Source organism: Esox lucius, chromosome 20 (genome assembly GCF_011004845.1).
Source record: "Esox lucius isolate fEsoLuc1 chromosome 20, fEsoLuc1.pri, whole genome shotgun sequence".
Taxonomy (NCBI): Eukaryota; Metazoa; Chordata; class Actinopteri; order Esociformes; family Esocidae; genus Esox; species Esox lucius.
The window spans coordinates 26408327-26425785 of NC_047588.1; the positions used below are offsets into that span (position 1 = coordinate 26408327).

At 43.5% G+C, this 17459-nt stretch overlaps 1 protein-coding gene across 5 annotated transcripts in view; it reads right to left on the reverse strand.

Moving 5' to 3' along the window:
- Positions 1-15677, reverse strand: part of erfl3 (Ets2 repressor factor like 3) — a 57049-nt gene extending 41372 nt beyond the window's left edge. For 2 of the 5 annotated variants that reach the window (XM_029115366.2, XM_013139334.4), the window contains exon 1: positions 15081-15676. In XM_029115366.2, the coding sequence (XP_028971199.2) occupies positions 15081-15102 (22 nt within the window). In that variant the 5' untranslated portion in view covers positions 15103-15676. Of the gene's footprint in view, positions 1-1660; positions 2174-11405; positions 11566-11830; positions 11914-15080 lie in introns of those variants that run through there. The other 3 variants (XM_029115365.2, XM_034288639.1, XM_029115364.2) reach the window with 3 other exon arrangements.
- Positions 15678-17459: the final 1782 nt, after the last annotated feature.

The following is a 17459-nucleotide window of genomic DNA, read 5'->3' on the forward strand; positions in this document are numbered from 1 at the left end:
AGTCTCTACATCCATTCATCTGGAAATATCCCTATAACCCAGATGAATAAAGTCACTGGATAGACGACAGAAGGTGTGTTCTCATTTATACAGGGCGCAGATATTTATACTGATCCTTACACTGACCATATTTTGTATTTTTTTATTTATTAACATGATCCTCAGCCAGAAGCAGATATCAATGTCTAGAATGATTTGTTTTACTGTTTAACCAAATAATAATCTAGTAGCTTTGGGAATATGAAGGGGACTAAGTGTCTGCTTGTCATAAGGGGACTAAGTGTCTGCTTGTCATAAGGGGACTAAGTGTCTACTGGTCATAAGGGGACTAAGTGTCTACTGGTCATAAGGGGACTAAGTGTCTACTGGTCATAAGGGGACTAAGTGTCTACTGGTCATAAGGGGGCTAAGTGTCTACTGGACATAAGGGGACTAAGTGTCTACTGGTCATAAGGGGGCTAAGTGTCTACTGGACATAAGGGGACTAAGTGTCTACTGGACATAAGGGGACTAAGTGTCTACTGGTCATAAGGGGACTAAGTGTCTACTGGACATAAGGGGACTAAGTGTCTACTGGTCATAAGGGGACTAAGTGTCTACTGGTCATAAGGGGACTACGTGTCTACTGGTCATAAAGGGGACTAAGTTTCTACTGGTCATAAAGGGGACTAAGTGTCTGCTGGACATAAGGGGACTAAAAGACGTTTTACATCCTCACATCCGATTGGATTTGCAAGGGGACTCGCCCATGCAAGAAAGAAATGCTAGTAGACTCCCTACAGAGTTTAGCAACTAGCTATGCACATCTTTAGTCTGAGCAATGAGTCTGACATAAAAATGTTGCCGTGTCGATTCTGACAGGTTTCACCGCTGGTGTTAGACGTGACTAGTTTGCATTGAATTGTGTGTGATTTCATCACGACAAGTGAGCGAAGTTGTTCACTCATCCACTCAAGGTAAATAAGGCAGCTTTGGCAGATTGGACAGACACTGCATCTGGTTTTGATCTGGGAAAGTGTCTGGGGCTATCCCCTTGACTGTCCAACCATTGTCTTATTCTTAACAGCTGACACAGTATAATCCATGTACACCGTTCTCTCTGTTTTAATAGGCTACAATCAGGTGTCAATCGTACCTACATTTTCTAAACCAATTATTTGTATGGGGGCGGGACTACTCAGCTGGAAAGACATTTGGGATGAATGATTGTGTGACCGCACTGGCTCTGTAAAGTGTTTATCCTGCATAGCGTTACGGCCCCTCTGTGTAGCCATGCCCACCGGAATACCTGTCAGTCACCTCGGACTGAATCACCTCCCCAGGGACCGGCTAATAGATCTGATGTTATTAGTGGATTCAAATAGTGTGTGCGCGTGTATGTGTGTGTGTGTGTGTGTGTGTATGTGCGTGTGTATGTGTATGTGTATGTGCGACTAGTCGTTTGGGAGAGCAGTCCATCCGTAATGCCACCGTACCACAACAGACTGTGAGAGGAGGGCGTAAACACAGGAGAAAGGAAAGGGAAATACAGGAGCAAACAGACACAGAGAAAGACGGAAGAAGAAACACTGGGGGGGGGGAGAAGAGAATGAGAGGACCAGCACAAGGGAAAAAGAGAAAGAAAGAATGAAAAAGAGGGAACAGACATGGTAATGCTGACCTGAGGGATGGAGCGAGGTACAGGAAGGTAGTGAGGAACAGACATGGTAATGCTGACCTGAGGGATGGAGCGAGGTACAGGAAGGTAGTGAGGAACAGACATGGTAATGTAGACCTGAGGGATGGAGCGAGGTACAGGAAGGTAGTGAGGAACAGACATGGTAATGTAGACCTGAGGGATGGAGCGAGGTACAGGAAGGTAGTGAGGAACAGACATGGTAATGTAGACCTGAGGGATGGAGCGAGGTACAGGAAGGTAGTGAGGAACAGACATGGTAATGTAGACCTGAGGGATGGAGCGAGGTACAGGAAGGTAGTGAGGAACAGACATGGTAATGTAGACCTGAGGGATGGAGCGAGGTACAGGAAGGTATTGAGGAACAGACGTGAATTGTGGATAACATTTGAATCAGTCTGGAGCATTAGCCAATATTAAGCCTGATTAGGCACGGTGTCACCTTTAGACATTACATGAAGGGAGGAATCAGGTTCCAGTAGTAGGGAATCAAGATTACTACATTCCAGGCATTGGCCCTTCAGCGACCCAGAGCCAGCACATCTATCACATATCAATGGGTTTACATAGTACATATCTGACAGAGAGAAAAGGCACTGAAACACAATACGACAGAAGAAACAGGGAAAGGGTTGCATAGATCCAGTAACAAGCAGGGGATGAAGCCTGGCATTTTGAAGACAGGAATAAGAAAGTAACAGAAAAGAGTTAAAGTATCTGTCAGTGAATGAGGAGAGAGGAAGTGGTGTGTGTGTGATAGAGTAAGGGAGGTGATGTCGTACAGCACGGATGGCCAGGCCTGCCATTAAACTTTAACCACTCTGTTTTCCTATAAATACCTTTCCAATGATCTATGCATTATTCAATACCTTTCAGGTCAACAACAACACACACACACGTAACCAGAGTTCAAACGGAATGATTGCATACTAACGTTTCAGGAAAATGACAGTCAAGTCAAGGGGGCGTTCCCCTCTGCGCCAGGCCCGTGTCAAGGGGGCGTTCCCCTCTGCGCCAGGCCCATGTCAAGGGGGCGTTCCCCTCTGCGCCAGGCCCGGGTCAAGGGGGCGTTCCCCGCAGCGCCAGGCCCGGGTCAAGGGGGCGTTCCCCGCAGCGCCAGGCCCGGGTCAAGGGGGCGTTCCCCTCGGCGCCAGGCCCGGGTCAAGGGACAGGGGGGAGAGAATAGAAAGAGAAATTGGGCCAGAAAGGTGGAGTATAAGAAAGAGGCACAGTGGAAAGGAGAGAGGGGGAAAGGAAGAGGATCTGCCATCGGGGTATTCTATTAGGAGAGTGGTGACAGTGAAGATAGGGGGTGGAGTGGACAGTAATCGATGTTTTAAAAGGTTTCACTCCTCAGAGACCATCACACACACACCACAACACTCTCCTATATTACCAACCACACCATACTGGCTGACGCACACACACACACACACACACACACACACGCGCGCACCACAACGCTCTCCTATATTACCAACCACACCATACTGGCTGACGCACACACACACACACACACACACACACGCGCACCACAACGCTCTCCTATATTACCAACCACACCATACTGGCTGACGCACACACACACACACGCGCACCACAACGCTCTCCTATATTACCAACCACACCATACTGGCTGACGCACACACACACACACACACACACACACACACACACACACACACACACACACACACACACACACACACACACACACACACACACACGCGTACCACAACGCTCTCCTATATTACCAACCACACCATACTGGCTGACGCACACACACACACGCACCACAACGCTCTCCTATATTACCAACCACCCCACGATGGCTAACGCACGCACACACTCCGCGCACACGCACACTGCACACACATTCAATTCTATCCATTACTTCAAAATCAATAGAAGAGAACACAGTATTTACTGACTGAGGCGAAAGCAGTAATTTCTGATGGGAAAGTCTAAGTGAGATCCTTGGGATGTCCCACTACACCCAACTGAAATGGAAACAAGATAATGTAAGGATTAAGGGAGGGGGGGGTCGCCAGGCCAGCGGAAATAGGATAATGTAAGGATTTAGGGAGGGAGGGTTGCCACCCCAATGGAAACAGGATAATGTAAGGATTGGGGGGGGGGGGGGGGGTCGCCACCATAATGAAAAAAGGATAATGTAAGGATTAAGGGAGGGAGGGTTGCCACCCCAATGGAAAGAGGATAATGTAAGGATTGGGGGGGGGTCGCCACCATAATGGAAAAAGGATAATGTAAGGATTAAGGGAGGGAGGGTTGCCACCCCAATGGAAACAGGAAAATGTAAGGACTGGGGGGGGGTCGCCACCATAATGGAAAAGGGATAATGTAAGGATTAAGGGTGGGGGGGTCTCACCCCCATGGAAAGAGGATAATGTAAGGATTAAGGGAGGGGGGGGTCACCACCCCAATTGAAACAGGATAATGTAAGGAGTAGGGGGGAGGGGGTCGCCACGGCATGTGATCTTAAGAGAAACTAGGGGAAAACAAGCATAATAAACATAATAAACAGAGGACGCTAATAAGCTTTTTAAACAGAGCAGAATAATAAACAAACACAAAATACATGACCATATATAATAACCTTACAAACACATCTGTCTTCAATTTCCTGGTTATCCTCAACACTATTCTCTTTCATTTAATTTTAAGGCTGGCTCCGTTACGTCACTGTATGTGTCTGTCATACTTAAGAACCTCAGCCCATTGGTCCACAAAACACAGACGCTATTGAACACTGTTTTGTTTGGTTCTATTTTCTCCACTATTTGACACTATTTGTCCTATAACACTATTTTGACACTATTTGACTATTTGGAATAATGGATTTTAGAAAGCTTTGTGCCGACACACTTTCATTTTTAATATTAAGAAAGTAAAAAGTTTTGAATATATCACTATCATATATAGCGTTAATGTTACCGGTCAAAAGGTTTGGGATCAACAGGGTTAAAGTGATGTGAAGGTTTTGGATCCGGTTATCTATGGGTTAAAGTAAAAGAGTGTATGGTTAAAACGGAGGGACGGTCATGTAAAGGTTTAGGTTAGATTATGGTCAGATAATGGTTTAGGTTAAGTACGAGTTAAGGGTAGGTAAAGGTTATGGTTAGGTTAAGGTTGTGGTTAGGATTTAGGTTAGGGACATCAAAGGGCCACAAGGGGATCTGCTATTTATCATGTTTACACAAAAAATGATATGCTATGATTTCAGACAGAGCCCAGTGCTTCAGGGAAGGAGTGAGTGTTTGTGTGGTGTACAGAGGACAGTGCTTACAAACAGTCCAGCCACAGAAACCAAATTAGATCAACCAGTCAACCAGTCACAGCTGATAAAAGACAGAGGATGTCTTCTTTCCACTTATCAAACACAAACACCCACACCCACACACTCAATCTAGGCTACTGATAACATGGTGGTGTTTAAACAGACACGTACACACAAACGTATGCAGTCACACACACTTGGAGACCAAAAGATTGCCAGCATGCTGACCGCCAGAGAACACACTCCTCTGCACTTCGTTTGATCACTTCATAAACGGGTGGCTGTGTGAGACTGAGCTGACCTTTCCTATGGGACCAAATGTCCTGAAGACAGTCACACCCCTCTGGGACATGCAGATCTCTCCCAGCCCTGCCTAGTTAGACACACACAGAACTGAATACGCTGCCTTCCCAGTATTAGTGACTCACACACAGAGCAGGTTTCCCAAAGCTACACACACAACCCACACACACACACACACACACACAACCCACACACACACACGCACACGCACACGCGCACGCGCACGCGCACGCGCACGCGCACACGCGCGCACGCACACGCGCGCACGCACGCGCGCGCACACACGCGCGCGCGCACACGCAGGCACGCACACCAAGCGCATGCGCACGCAGACACACCAAGCGCGCGCAGGCACGCACACCAAGCGCGCGCGCACGCACACGAGGGAGACTAGACCATGTGCTTACAGGTTGAGATAGAGTGTCTCAAAGTTCAACATGAAGACTGATGCGGGAACACAGAGGGCAGGTCTACACAAGGAGACAGAGGTGAAGGAGGAAGAAGAGGGAGAGGCTGCAAAAAAGAAAAACACTCTTCAAACGGGATCTCACATTCCTGACAAGGGGTGGAGGGGAATCGGAGGGGAGAGAGAGGGGGGAGTGGGGGAGAGAGAGAGGGTAACAGGCACTGGAAAGGGGGTGAGAGAGACAACGTTTTGGGTGGCGCCAGACAGCATCTGAAAACTCAACAGCCGACCACACACACACACACAAACACACACACACGCACACCGACGTGCTGCAATTGGCTCAGTCTTTTGGTGACTTCCCATCCTCTAGAATTAGATTAGATACACACCCCCCACTCCTGATAAAGATAGCCAAGTATTCCGGCCCCCCCCATCCTACAGGCTGTAACAGAGAAGGGGTTAGAAGCCCTGTGGAAAGAGGACATCCTTATACTAGACACACACTAACAAATAATGGGTGATTCCATGCATAGGTCAAACTGAACAAGCAAAAATCATTCATAATTTCCTAATTACCACATCATAAACCAGTTGTGCAATGTTTCATTGAGAAATACATTCGCTGTGATGATCAGCCCAGGCTCTTCCAGGGATATTAGGTATGTGCGGCGAACGTTCACTCAAAGGAGGGTTTTTTGAAACCCTCTTTTGAATCCCCAGGTAAGTGGGCTGAGGCCAACATATACGGGTGAAGCATCAAAGGGGCACTTCACCCCGGGCGACCTTACATGGCGTGTACCGTGTCTGGTAGATTTCTAGAGCCGCGAGATGCGTTTCACACATATCTGTCCGGGAGGAGCGGCCTTCATTTTTTTTGTGCACCAAAAAGCACATGCCATTACATCACCGTGCGTATTGAGGAGAGCGCGATCCAAACAACAAACGTCGTCACGGTTTTGTTTCATTTCACTAAGACTCCATGTTGAATCGGCTGCACAACAAGTCCGTTACATCGGTAGTCTTGGTTGTCCTTGATTGGAGGAGCCGCTGGGCGTCTTTCAGTGATCTTCCTATCAGCAGATATAATGACGAACGTACCAGGTGTCAAGATTTGTTTCGCCAACAGGAGCTGAATATAATGCAAGGGTATTGCACAGTCTTGAGATATGTCTAGTTAAAACGCCAATTGATTTTAACCTCGCTTATTGAAAACCGTGGTTATGAAAATGCAGTACTGAGATATGTGGCTAACGATCTACTGTACAATGCCTACCGTTCTTAAACACGGTCACTATACAACTACCGCAACAAAGGGTTGGCGTCCTTATTCATAGAACGACCAGATTCAGTGGAGAGTTGAGAAAGCGTTGATTCTCACTTATTTCTGCTCGTAAAAAAGTGTTTAAGTATGTCTGAATATTTGCCAATTACTGTCAAACAAAAACAAACCGGACAAACGGGCAGCTCCAGTTCAGACAGACATTTTTTGTGGAATACATTCCTTTTTGAATGTTTAAGTGATAAATAGGCACACGGGCCTAAAAGGTCGGCCTGTGTTAGGGTGTGGTGTCTGCCCTTATACCAATACAATACACCATTGTGGATACTTGGAAGTACCCAGTCCTCAGGAAACAAGACTTCAACTGACCTCTAAAAACAGTCTTTACAACGACAAACGTGTTACACATTTTTTCTATATCTGAGAAACGTGTTTTTAAGTCTATTTATGTCTGTACAATTTAGAACGGAGTGTAAAACAACCCTAAAAGTAAATTGTCCACTCCAGAGTACAAATGGAAAATGACAATATTTTCAAAATTATAGTTTGCGTTCAGTCACATGTTTTCTTAAGAAGAGGAATGATTTGAGCGAAGACTTTATCAGCAGATATCATTGACATAGACATCTGCTGATATATTTATTTTAAACATCGGTAACGCCTGAATAGCTGTTGTTCTTTAACATTTCAAAGTCCAATCTTTCAGGTATACTCTCCATTTCAGTCAACCTAAAGTTGTGATTTTGCATGTAAACATAACTTCCATAGCTTGTCCTAATGAACATGTTTATGCTTTCTGTCTCTCTCTCTTCCTCTCTCTCTCCATTATATTAAACACACAGCCACACCCTGATGACTTTCACCAAACTAGAGAACAACACCACCTGAGATGATAGCCCTTCTCTGTGTGTGTGTGTTTGTGTGTGTGTGTGTGTGTGTGTGTGTGAGAGAGAGTCCGAGTGTGCATCTGAATATGAGAGGATTTGTTTTTCTCCTGAGTGAAATGCAGCACAGACGGCAACTATTAACGTTCTATAGCAGGAATGTGGGAGGTCCAGGACTTCCAATAAATAGCTGTGTGTGTGTGTGTGTGTGTGTGTGTTTGGGTATTTTGTTGTTTATTAAAAGAATGTTCTGACTTCTACAGACTGTCCCACTGTCTGTGGTCAACTCATACTCCACCGAGACCAGTTCTCAGTTCTGATCCAACACAATCCAATCAGCCAATACCATGATCATGACCAGCGTGGCTTTATGGCCCATTGGACCACCAGAGAACTGGGCTTCTCTTATACTAAAGCAGAGCGTCATACATCACAGACAGAACCACAGACCCTGGGGGCATGGTTAGACTGATAACAGAGCAGTTAAAGAGCAGTTAAAATGGAGCGAATCGGTCCAGTTTCTCCCTGGCTTCTCTCGGACCACATGGAGCCGTTTGAACGTCCAATGAGAACGCTCCATGTACCAGGCCTAATGGAGGTCTCTCAGGGGAAAATGGAGCGTGATGGTCAGCCACACACGTCAAATGGTCAACAGTAAAACTTTATGAGGGTCGGTTAAGGGTAGAGGTCTGAGGTGGTAATCAAAAGCCAATAGTCTAGTGGGGGTATTGTTTTATTTTGACACGGTCCACCCTAAACAGGAAGTCATTTCACAACTAGGCTTATTAAATGGTTACCAGTAGCAGCTCTCAACACACACTCTAAAGGAATCAAATAGAAGACAAAAGTTATTTATATGCACTATAAATGTCGTTAAATGACCTTAAGATCTGGATTATTGGTTCTGAAAAAAATTCACAAACGACAACTAAACAGAAAAGCTGTAATATTTTGCCTGAAACCCAATGGGGCAGAAGTCGAGTTGAGTAGAGGTGCCGAGCTCAGCACTTTCGTTTAATTTCCCAGATAAGAACACTGGCGGACAATGACTGAAACACACAGAACACATTTCCACACACACACACACACACTCGTTGGCCATTCCTTCTGCCTCATTATGTAATGAAATGCTACCATCCCCTGCGAGTGAGAGAGGGTAAATGAGAGAGAGTGAGACAGTGAGTGAGAGACAGTAAGAGAGTGACACAGTGACAGAGGCACTCAGACATAAAGCGAGTCTCTCCTGGTCAAATCTGACCCTTTCTAAGTTCGATAAGATGTTTATGGTCCCACAATTCCCTCACAAAAAAGAGAACATGTGGTAGCGGCCATTTGACCTCAAGCATTTGGTTTACCAGATATTGTCAGCAGGCCTAGCGAAGTGGAGTTGGTGAACAGTTACATGTGACTAGACCTGCATCTTCACTTCTAACCCTACTCAGCAGCAGGCAAAATGTACATAAGGCCATGCAAGGACTGATAAAACTGGTGCAGAAATGGAAAATCATGATGGGCACATTTTATCTATCGGCTTTAAAGTAATTGTATCAACCAAAATACATCAGTTACCAGCTATCTGAAAGCACTAACTAGGCTGACTGTCCTGGCTCAGAACTACAGGGCTGTAACATGCTTCTCCAGGGCTCGGCCAAGCTTCCTATCAGAGTCAACAACTGAATTGCTGGTACCTAAGCATAAGCACAATGCTTTTTCTGAAGATCTATAATGCGCTCTATCATAATGCGGTCCAGAACCTGTCTCCCTGTGTAATCTATCAACCGGTCCAGAACCTGTCTCCCTGTGTAATCTATCAACCGGTCCAGAACCTGTCTCCCTGTGTAATCTATCAACCGGTCCAGAACCTGTCTCCCTGTGTAATCTATCAACCGGACCAGAACCTGTCTCCCTGTGTAATCTATCAATCAATCCAGAACCCGTCTACCAGAGTAATCCATCAACCAGTCCTATTTTTATTAGTAATAGCTAACCACAGCGAGAACTCTCAGATCAACTGACATAATGTAATCAATTTCAAAAACACTAGCATAAATTGTTAGGCTTCGTTGGTGAACAACAAAAATCTGAAAATTAATTTTGTCTATTTTTATCATAAAATATATCAGTTTAATCTCTGATTTTCACAATGAAATAATAAGCCATTCCGGATTACTCAGAACGGAATAATCACTGCATCAACAGGCGACTGCCTGATAAAATTAAACGGATAGTGAAAAGATAGTGTTGTGTATGATAAGATAGAACAAAGAGATAGTGAAGTTATTTGTTCTCTAAGCAACTACTTAGATCTAATAAACCTTGATTAGATTTCTATCCAACAGGGCTATATCCTATTTATAACATTCTCATTCTACCAATGCAAATAGATTGTAATGAGTGGAGAGGCGTGGGTTAATTAAAACCCCTAACCAGGCCAGAACAGGCCTACACAACACAGCAACAGGAGGAAGGCTGGAGAGAGATGGAGATCGGAGGGGGGGGGGGGGGTGGGGGGGGGCAAAAAGACAGGCTGGGATTAAAGCCTTATAATAATGTGACTATTTAAAGGCTCTATTATTAGGGCAGATTTTCTCTTAGATAATGCCTTGGTTAAAGCTCAGCCGTGGTTGTCAACAGGGCAGAAGAGTGGGACTTGTACGCGCGCACATGCACGCACTCACGCATGCACACCTGTCATACACTTTCAATTAAACACACACACACACACACCACACACACACCACACATGCACACGCATTCACAACTGACATACACTTTCAATTAAACACACATGCGCACGCATGCACAGCAACAACAGCACTTTATGCACATGTACATGAGTCAGCAACTCTGCTATACACGCTACAAACACATACACACCCTAGCTTTAGGTGCACACACACACACACACACACACACACACACTTCTCAACATACAACCAAACACACACTCGGGTAAAAGGGCCACTTGTGGCGGGACGTGGTGATGTCATCAGCCCCCAGCTCTGGGCTGTCTCTCCGGGATGGGGGTGTACTGGAATGTGGCAGAAAGGGGAGGGGTGGAGTTTGGAGAGAGGGGGAGGGGAGGCCAGGGGACTCACACAGTCCATCCATCCATCAGGCACTGCTAGCACAGGCATGGCTCTATACGGGCCACTACAGAACAGGCGTCACTGTTGTGTGGATGACAAAGCCAATGAAGCACATTATTCCTCAGGGAGAGCACAACCCTAGGACAGGAGGGGCCTGCGTCGTCTCAGGTCCATCTGACGACAGGCATTGTCTTTGCTTTTGTGAAATAAAAATATGCAGAGCAGGCACGGCAGAATGGATTGGACTGGGTGTCCACTGCAGTGGCCTGTGTTTGGGGGAAGGAAGTTATGAACTTTCATTTGGGCTACATTAGAGTGGAATATAAAAAAATATCAATATGTTTTTTTAATAACGGGTGACTCGCGAGGTTCAGAGTACAGCAGGGAGAAATAAATGCAATTATTTCAGAAATTAGACTAAGCAGGGACACTTTAGATAAATGCCCAACATATGTGGAATCCTCCTACCTATAAGGACACCCTCTTCTTTTTGTAGAGTCATCGTCCACCATTCTTCACCTTAGACCTTTGATGAAAGTGCGGTCATGGTTGTATGTGTTGCACATATTTGTGATTGGTTTGAGTTGACCGTTCTATTCAGAAAGCGTCACCCAAAGAAATCTCAGCTCTTATCACAACAAGGGAAAAATAACAACATCATTGGAACAGTCACAAAAACCAACCAAAAAATACTAAAATTCAGAACTATATAATACTACTTGACTATAGGCCTCCACTTAAAACCTAAGTTAAACGAATCTTAGGCGAAATGATTTGTCAAGCACTTTGAATATGAAAGCACGCTGCTGATATTGAATTGATAGTAAATCTAACACAAAGCAGAGATGTACTCTGACCACTTCCTTTTCCTACGCCATACAGTACAAACAAACCTGCACCAGATACCACCATGGCCCGTTCACACGCCGTGAGGTCAGGCGTCACACTCGTTGAAAGCTGCCAGGCCACAGTCTAGCTGCAGTTCACAGTTGTAAGTAGAAACAATGAACAACTCTCATTTAACGGTTTCAGTTTGAGTGGCAGCGTTTGTACAGTGATTGAGTTAGTGCAGCGTGGATGGACACACTAACATGGGGATTAGTTTAATAGGGAGGTGTGAACCGGCATGTAAACACATACGGCTCTAATAGACCAGTGGGGGCCTTGTCGGTAAATTGTGCTTTCCTTAACCATTCATAAATGTACGCTATTCTTTTTAGCAAGTTGGGTCTAAAATACATTTTGTTAGTCACTAATTCTAAGTGTGAGCTAACTGCTGTCAGTCAGAGCAAGCGTAGCTAGCAATGCATGATACAGTTCAAATACAGGCCTATTTCAGCATGTTTGTGTGGGAGTTTCAAAATTAGCACACAAAAAAGAGCTGATGCATGAATATGCCAGCTATAGGAAGTAAAGAAATATACATCAAAATGTGATGTTATATCTAATACGGCCTTCTGGAAAACAAAGAACAAGACTGTGGTTCCTATTCAATGTGCTGCCCACATCATTCCAACGATGGAATTTTAAAGCTATATTGTAGTGGTATTACTGAGACAGTGGTGAAAGACAGAAACTCTAGTGGTTGAAGAAGCAGCGGGCCTGGTCTGAACCCATTCTGCTGCAGCATGTGTGTACTGGAGGCAGCAGCTCAGGCCACTGCACTACAAAAGCCCACCACAGAATCTTAATAATAACATTTCAATGATTACAACAGTTAATCAGTTTACTAGACCTACAATTGTTTCTCTGTATCATGCCCCTGTGTGACACAATAGGAAATTATAGCAAAAGCGCAGGAAAATCCTGAGAGATATTCCAATTACTGTCGGTAGAAGTTGGATTTAACCGTAAAATTCTATCAAAATGGGGAAAGATGTATTGAAATTCTACTGAGTTATCCATTGACCTTGATTTTTTTTTGTCCTTTTCTTGGCTTAATCCGTGTCCGGACAACCAGCCCACAAAGCATATTTATGTCATGCTGCTGCAGTCACAGGTTGAGTGAGTGTAGCTAAACTAAATTAGATACTTAAATATCAACAGTATTGCCACAGCAGTGTAATTATCAGCTTATCACCTGATTCAGACTACATCATCAACCATGTTCTGCCTGGTGGTCCCATAGAGCTGCAGAGAGACAGAGGAGCGACTGCCTCCACAACCAACCCTCCAACCAGTCAGGAGTTGCATGTGTGTGAGGGCAACAGCACAGGTAGTTAACACCCACTAAACACCATATACTTAAATATCCACAGAAGCCACTAGCCAGCCAGCCATATAACGAGAGAAAGAGGATTATGAATATTATATGTTACGAAGTTGTAACCTGAAGGTACATTGCAGGTAAAATGTGATGATACAGCCAAGAGGGATCTATGTTTGGTCCAAATCATGACCATCAAATTGTGATTTTAACTGTCCAATGACTGCTAATCTGGTTTAGGGGTGGGCCTTTTGAACAGCTTATTAACCAATCAAGGATGTGTATGTAAATATTAAACATTTTTAGTTTCATTAATAAAATTTGTATGCATTTCATCATACTTGATTACTATAATCGAAATAGTTAACTTTCATAACAACTGACAGCCCACTCTTTTTCACTAGAAAAAATTATGTTTAGGATGATGTAACCGACTAGCTTGCTTCAAATGTAATGAGTAAGTTTTGTTGCAGAAATAAATAAGTATCAGCTCAAACAAGATATTTTTTGGATTAATTCAGAAAATATATTTTCTGCAGCAAAAACACAATTTGTCTGGCAAATGCAAGTAAACTTTCAAGTGCGCCGGCATTATTTTTTAAGATGAAACAAATATGAAAATGATCACTGCATCTTTGATAAAAACTTGAAACTGCCAATGCCTGGCCTACTCGTGGCAAAGTGCTAGTCTAATTTAAAAGTGAAAGTGAGATTATAACGTTGAATTATAACTACAAGTATCCCCAAAACGTTTCTGTAAAACAGAAAGAGCAACACGTATTCGATCATCTTGGATTTGACATATCCTCCACCCTCCAGACATGAAAAGAATGCCGCAGACTGGCCCCTTTGAAAGTTTTCTCCCGTGACTAGTACAGCGGCCTTCCTAGCTACGGAGAATAAGGAGCTACCCGTATACCCCAAAATACATTGAATTGTATATTACTGGTTAATTGCATATTCACGAATCTACTTATGGTATGAATGACGTAAAGTGAAATTGAAGAGATTCGAAATGGGATTAGGTAGATTCAATAAGTATCGAAAACTTAAACGAAGATTTTTAACAAGGGAACAAACGGGATGTGGGGAAAATCCCAACATGGATTCCGCAAAACTCCATAACAGGGCCCGTGCACACTTCGTTGGTCTTCCAAAAGTACCAGACATAAACAAAGGACGAAGTAATCCGATTCATAGCAACAAAACCATGTCTTAAAAAGACACGCATACATTTCCGTTTCTGGTAAATACGATTTTGAAGGTGGTTAAATGTGGCATCCTGAGAAAATCGATGTCAAATAAACAGTGGTGAAATATATTGTAAGATGTATGGGATGAGAACACTAACAACACCCTGAAAATAATTGCATTTGAAAAAACAAGCTCGGTGAAATATTTTACAGAAATTGTGAAGTTCATGCCTACTTACACCTCTACCTATTCCTTTTTCAGGATAAAAGTTGAGGTTCGTTAAAGCTTCCATTTTGTAGTGTCTCACTCTGCCTGAAGTTAGGCAAAACCAACTAAATGTTACATCAACAGGTCGACAATCAATCAGCACTGAAATATCTTCACGGCAATCGTGACACAGTAACTTCAAACGTACAACTGAAGTGTATGCAAATTGGGATCAACAATCCAACATAGCTGGAAAACTGTTTAAATGCAAAGCCATTAACTCACGTTAGGTAACGTTAGCTTGCAACGTTAGCTAGCCAGCTAACTGTCACTTGCACAGCTAATGCCATGTTAGCAAACTAGCGAGGTTCAGTACAGTGTAATGTGTTTGACAGCTTGCATGACTGTTGCTCAACATCTAACAATTGACAATTGACAATTATATTTCAGACACGACAGCTAGTAAAGATACCAGCAAATTGATGATAGAGTTAATCCAAGCGAAAGTGACAAACTTGTGTTTTGCACAAACTTACCCGAATCTCCGGAGGTTTTCATTTTGATTGTTGCTAACTATCGAGCTTGATGGATCTCAAGTCAATAGTGGAAGAAAGTCAGTCTCCCTATCAGCGCTTCTTTTGGCTTGGAATGGAACAGCGAGTTGAAACAGGCTACAAACTTTCCCTCGTTGCTCCACTTACGGGCCCCTTTGCTCCAAGTTTCTTTCCCAATACCCCCTTTCCCCAACTGTAGCGATCGATGTAGTTTCCCCAAGTCCCACAGTCGGTGATGTAGCTCACAGCTACTTGTCCCGCGGCAGCTTCCTTTGCCTTGTCCTGCTCGAGTTGCAGCGGAACACGGCCAACCGTCCCGATAAGCACACAACCCGAAACCCCTTCTCTTTTCTTGTTTACATATAGCTACTTTCACGAACTGTGTAGTTGCTGTTTACTCCATTTGAATTGCATATTCCCCATTGTTTGACATTTTGTCGCAAAAATAACCGTTTTATGGAGTAGCACTCTCCCTCTCACACACTTCTCTTTTGACTTTTTTCCCCCTCTACTCACTCAATGTACTCTGTGGCCACTCTTTCTCCTCCCCCCGTTCTCGGGTGTCGTGTTTTGCTCTCTTCTGCACGGGGCCGCCCACACGGACGGGGAGAGGGGGGCTAAGGGGCGGGTCACGCCCACTCACCACGAGCCGGGGCGGCGTCACTGCAGTACGCAGCGTCGCCATGGAGACCGCCATAGCCACACTGCCATGGTGACATCATATCCGCGTCCTACCAGTTGAGAGAAGTAGTCATCACGTCCTTTTACATCATTCGCGGGTAGTACTACCTTATGGTATATTTTTATTTAATGGAAATTAGATTTCCAGATTATTTAGCCGTCGTTAAAACGAATGCATAAGGCATTGTAACACTGGACACTGAGCATATATTTTAACAGTAATCAAACCAATATATCACCAATGTCGTAGGTTTGTGTTGTATATGGGGGTGGGGGGCTAATTCTACACCCCTGTATGTCACAGACCTCTCGGCTTAGTTATTATATATTCTACTGAAAATGTTAGCTCGGTCGGACCCATTGACCTAAAGTTCAGGCCCAGGCCCAGTCCCCATTAAAAGAATGGTCTGAGAATGAGCCAGAAAAAAGCAAATTTTCGGGAAAACGGCAAACCCTTCCTCAACTACTTGCAACAACCCGTTCAACAACTGATGTAACAACTACAAAATGTATTGGCAGTCTATAAATTATAGTCAACTAGCTAGATAATATATCATTATAAGCATATTAGTGTTGTTTTTGCCTAGCCTGTGTTAGAGTATAGTTTGATTAATTTGTAATCCAGAAAACGAGTAATCAATTTTTTCCTGCAATAATTTATTATTCTATTTTCATTCTTAAATGATTTGCTCCTTTGCATTTCATGGTAATAATAATTGCTTCACCAAAAATTGAACTAAGGGCCAAAATGTTATGATTTACAAAAAAAAACCAGTTTGAGCCTTAATGACCATTATTATTAAAGAAGCAGTCTGCAATTTTTGGCCATTAAAAATGGTTGTTGTTGAGTCAAAAACTGTCTCTCAAAATTCTGTACAATGTCATGTGTCCTGATTTGTGCCTCCTATTATTGTAACTTGTTTCAAACTTGGAATTTCATGTTTGAAACCTAACTGAGGTTTGACAGTGGTTCTCCTTATGCAAATATAAAAAATAATATTTTACACAGCCAGTCCATAATGGTGAGATAAAAGAATTGTACATTGCAAAAGTCCCAGACTGCTTTTTTCAGTTTTTGTGGTTTTTGCGGGGGACTTTTAACCCGAACCTTTAAAAGAAGTTCAATGATACTCTCTTACCCTAGTTGTACTAGGCTACATGTTCATCCAGGGCAGTGATGATGGAGCTCGGCTACCAACTTTAAACAGAGATGTTATTACAGTTCTACATAAACAGGCAAAGGTGCTGAAGTAGGCTCATGTATAAACTATCCCCTCAAACCAGATTTAAAAAAGAATAGAGAAGATGCTGCCTAACAGGCTCAGCTTTTGGGTGGTATAACTAGTCCAGTAGGATCAGACTTTTTCATCTCTAACAGAAATATGTTATTCAATCTTAATTGTCTCTTTATTGTAATATACCCACAGAAGTATTTTAATCTCTACATTGCTGTAATATCTGTTGATATATAGATGCCTTTGACTTGGCCTTTGACCAAGTCGAATAAGCCTTTGTATTTGCAGGGTTTTCCTATTCCAGAATATTCACATATTCATACCTATGTCCTTTTATAAATAACCAGAGGTGTAAAAAGTACAACATCAAAGTACTCAGCTATGTTCACCAGTTTTGGTATGTTCCTAATTAAGAGCTAAATGACCTGATCATGTTTTGGCTTAA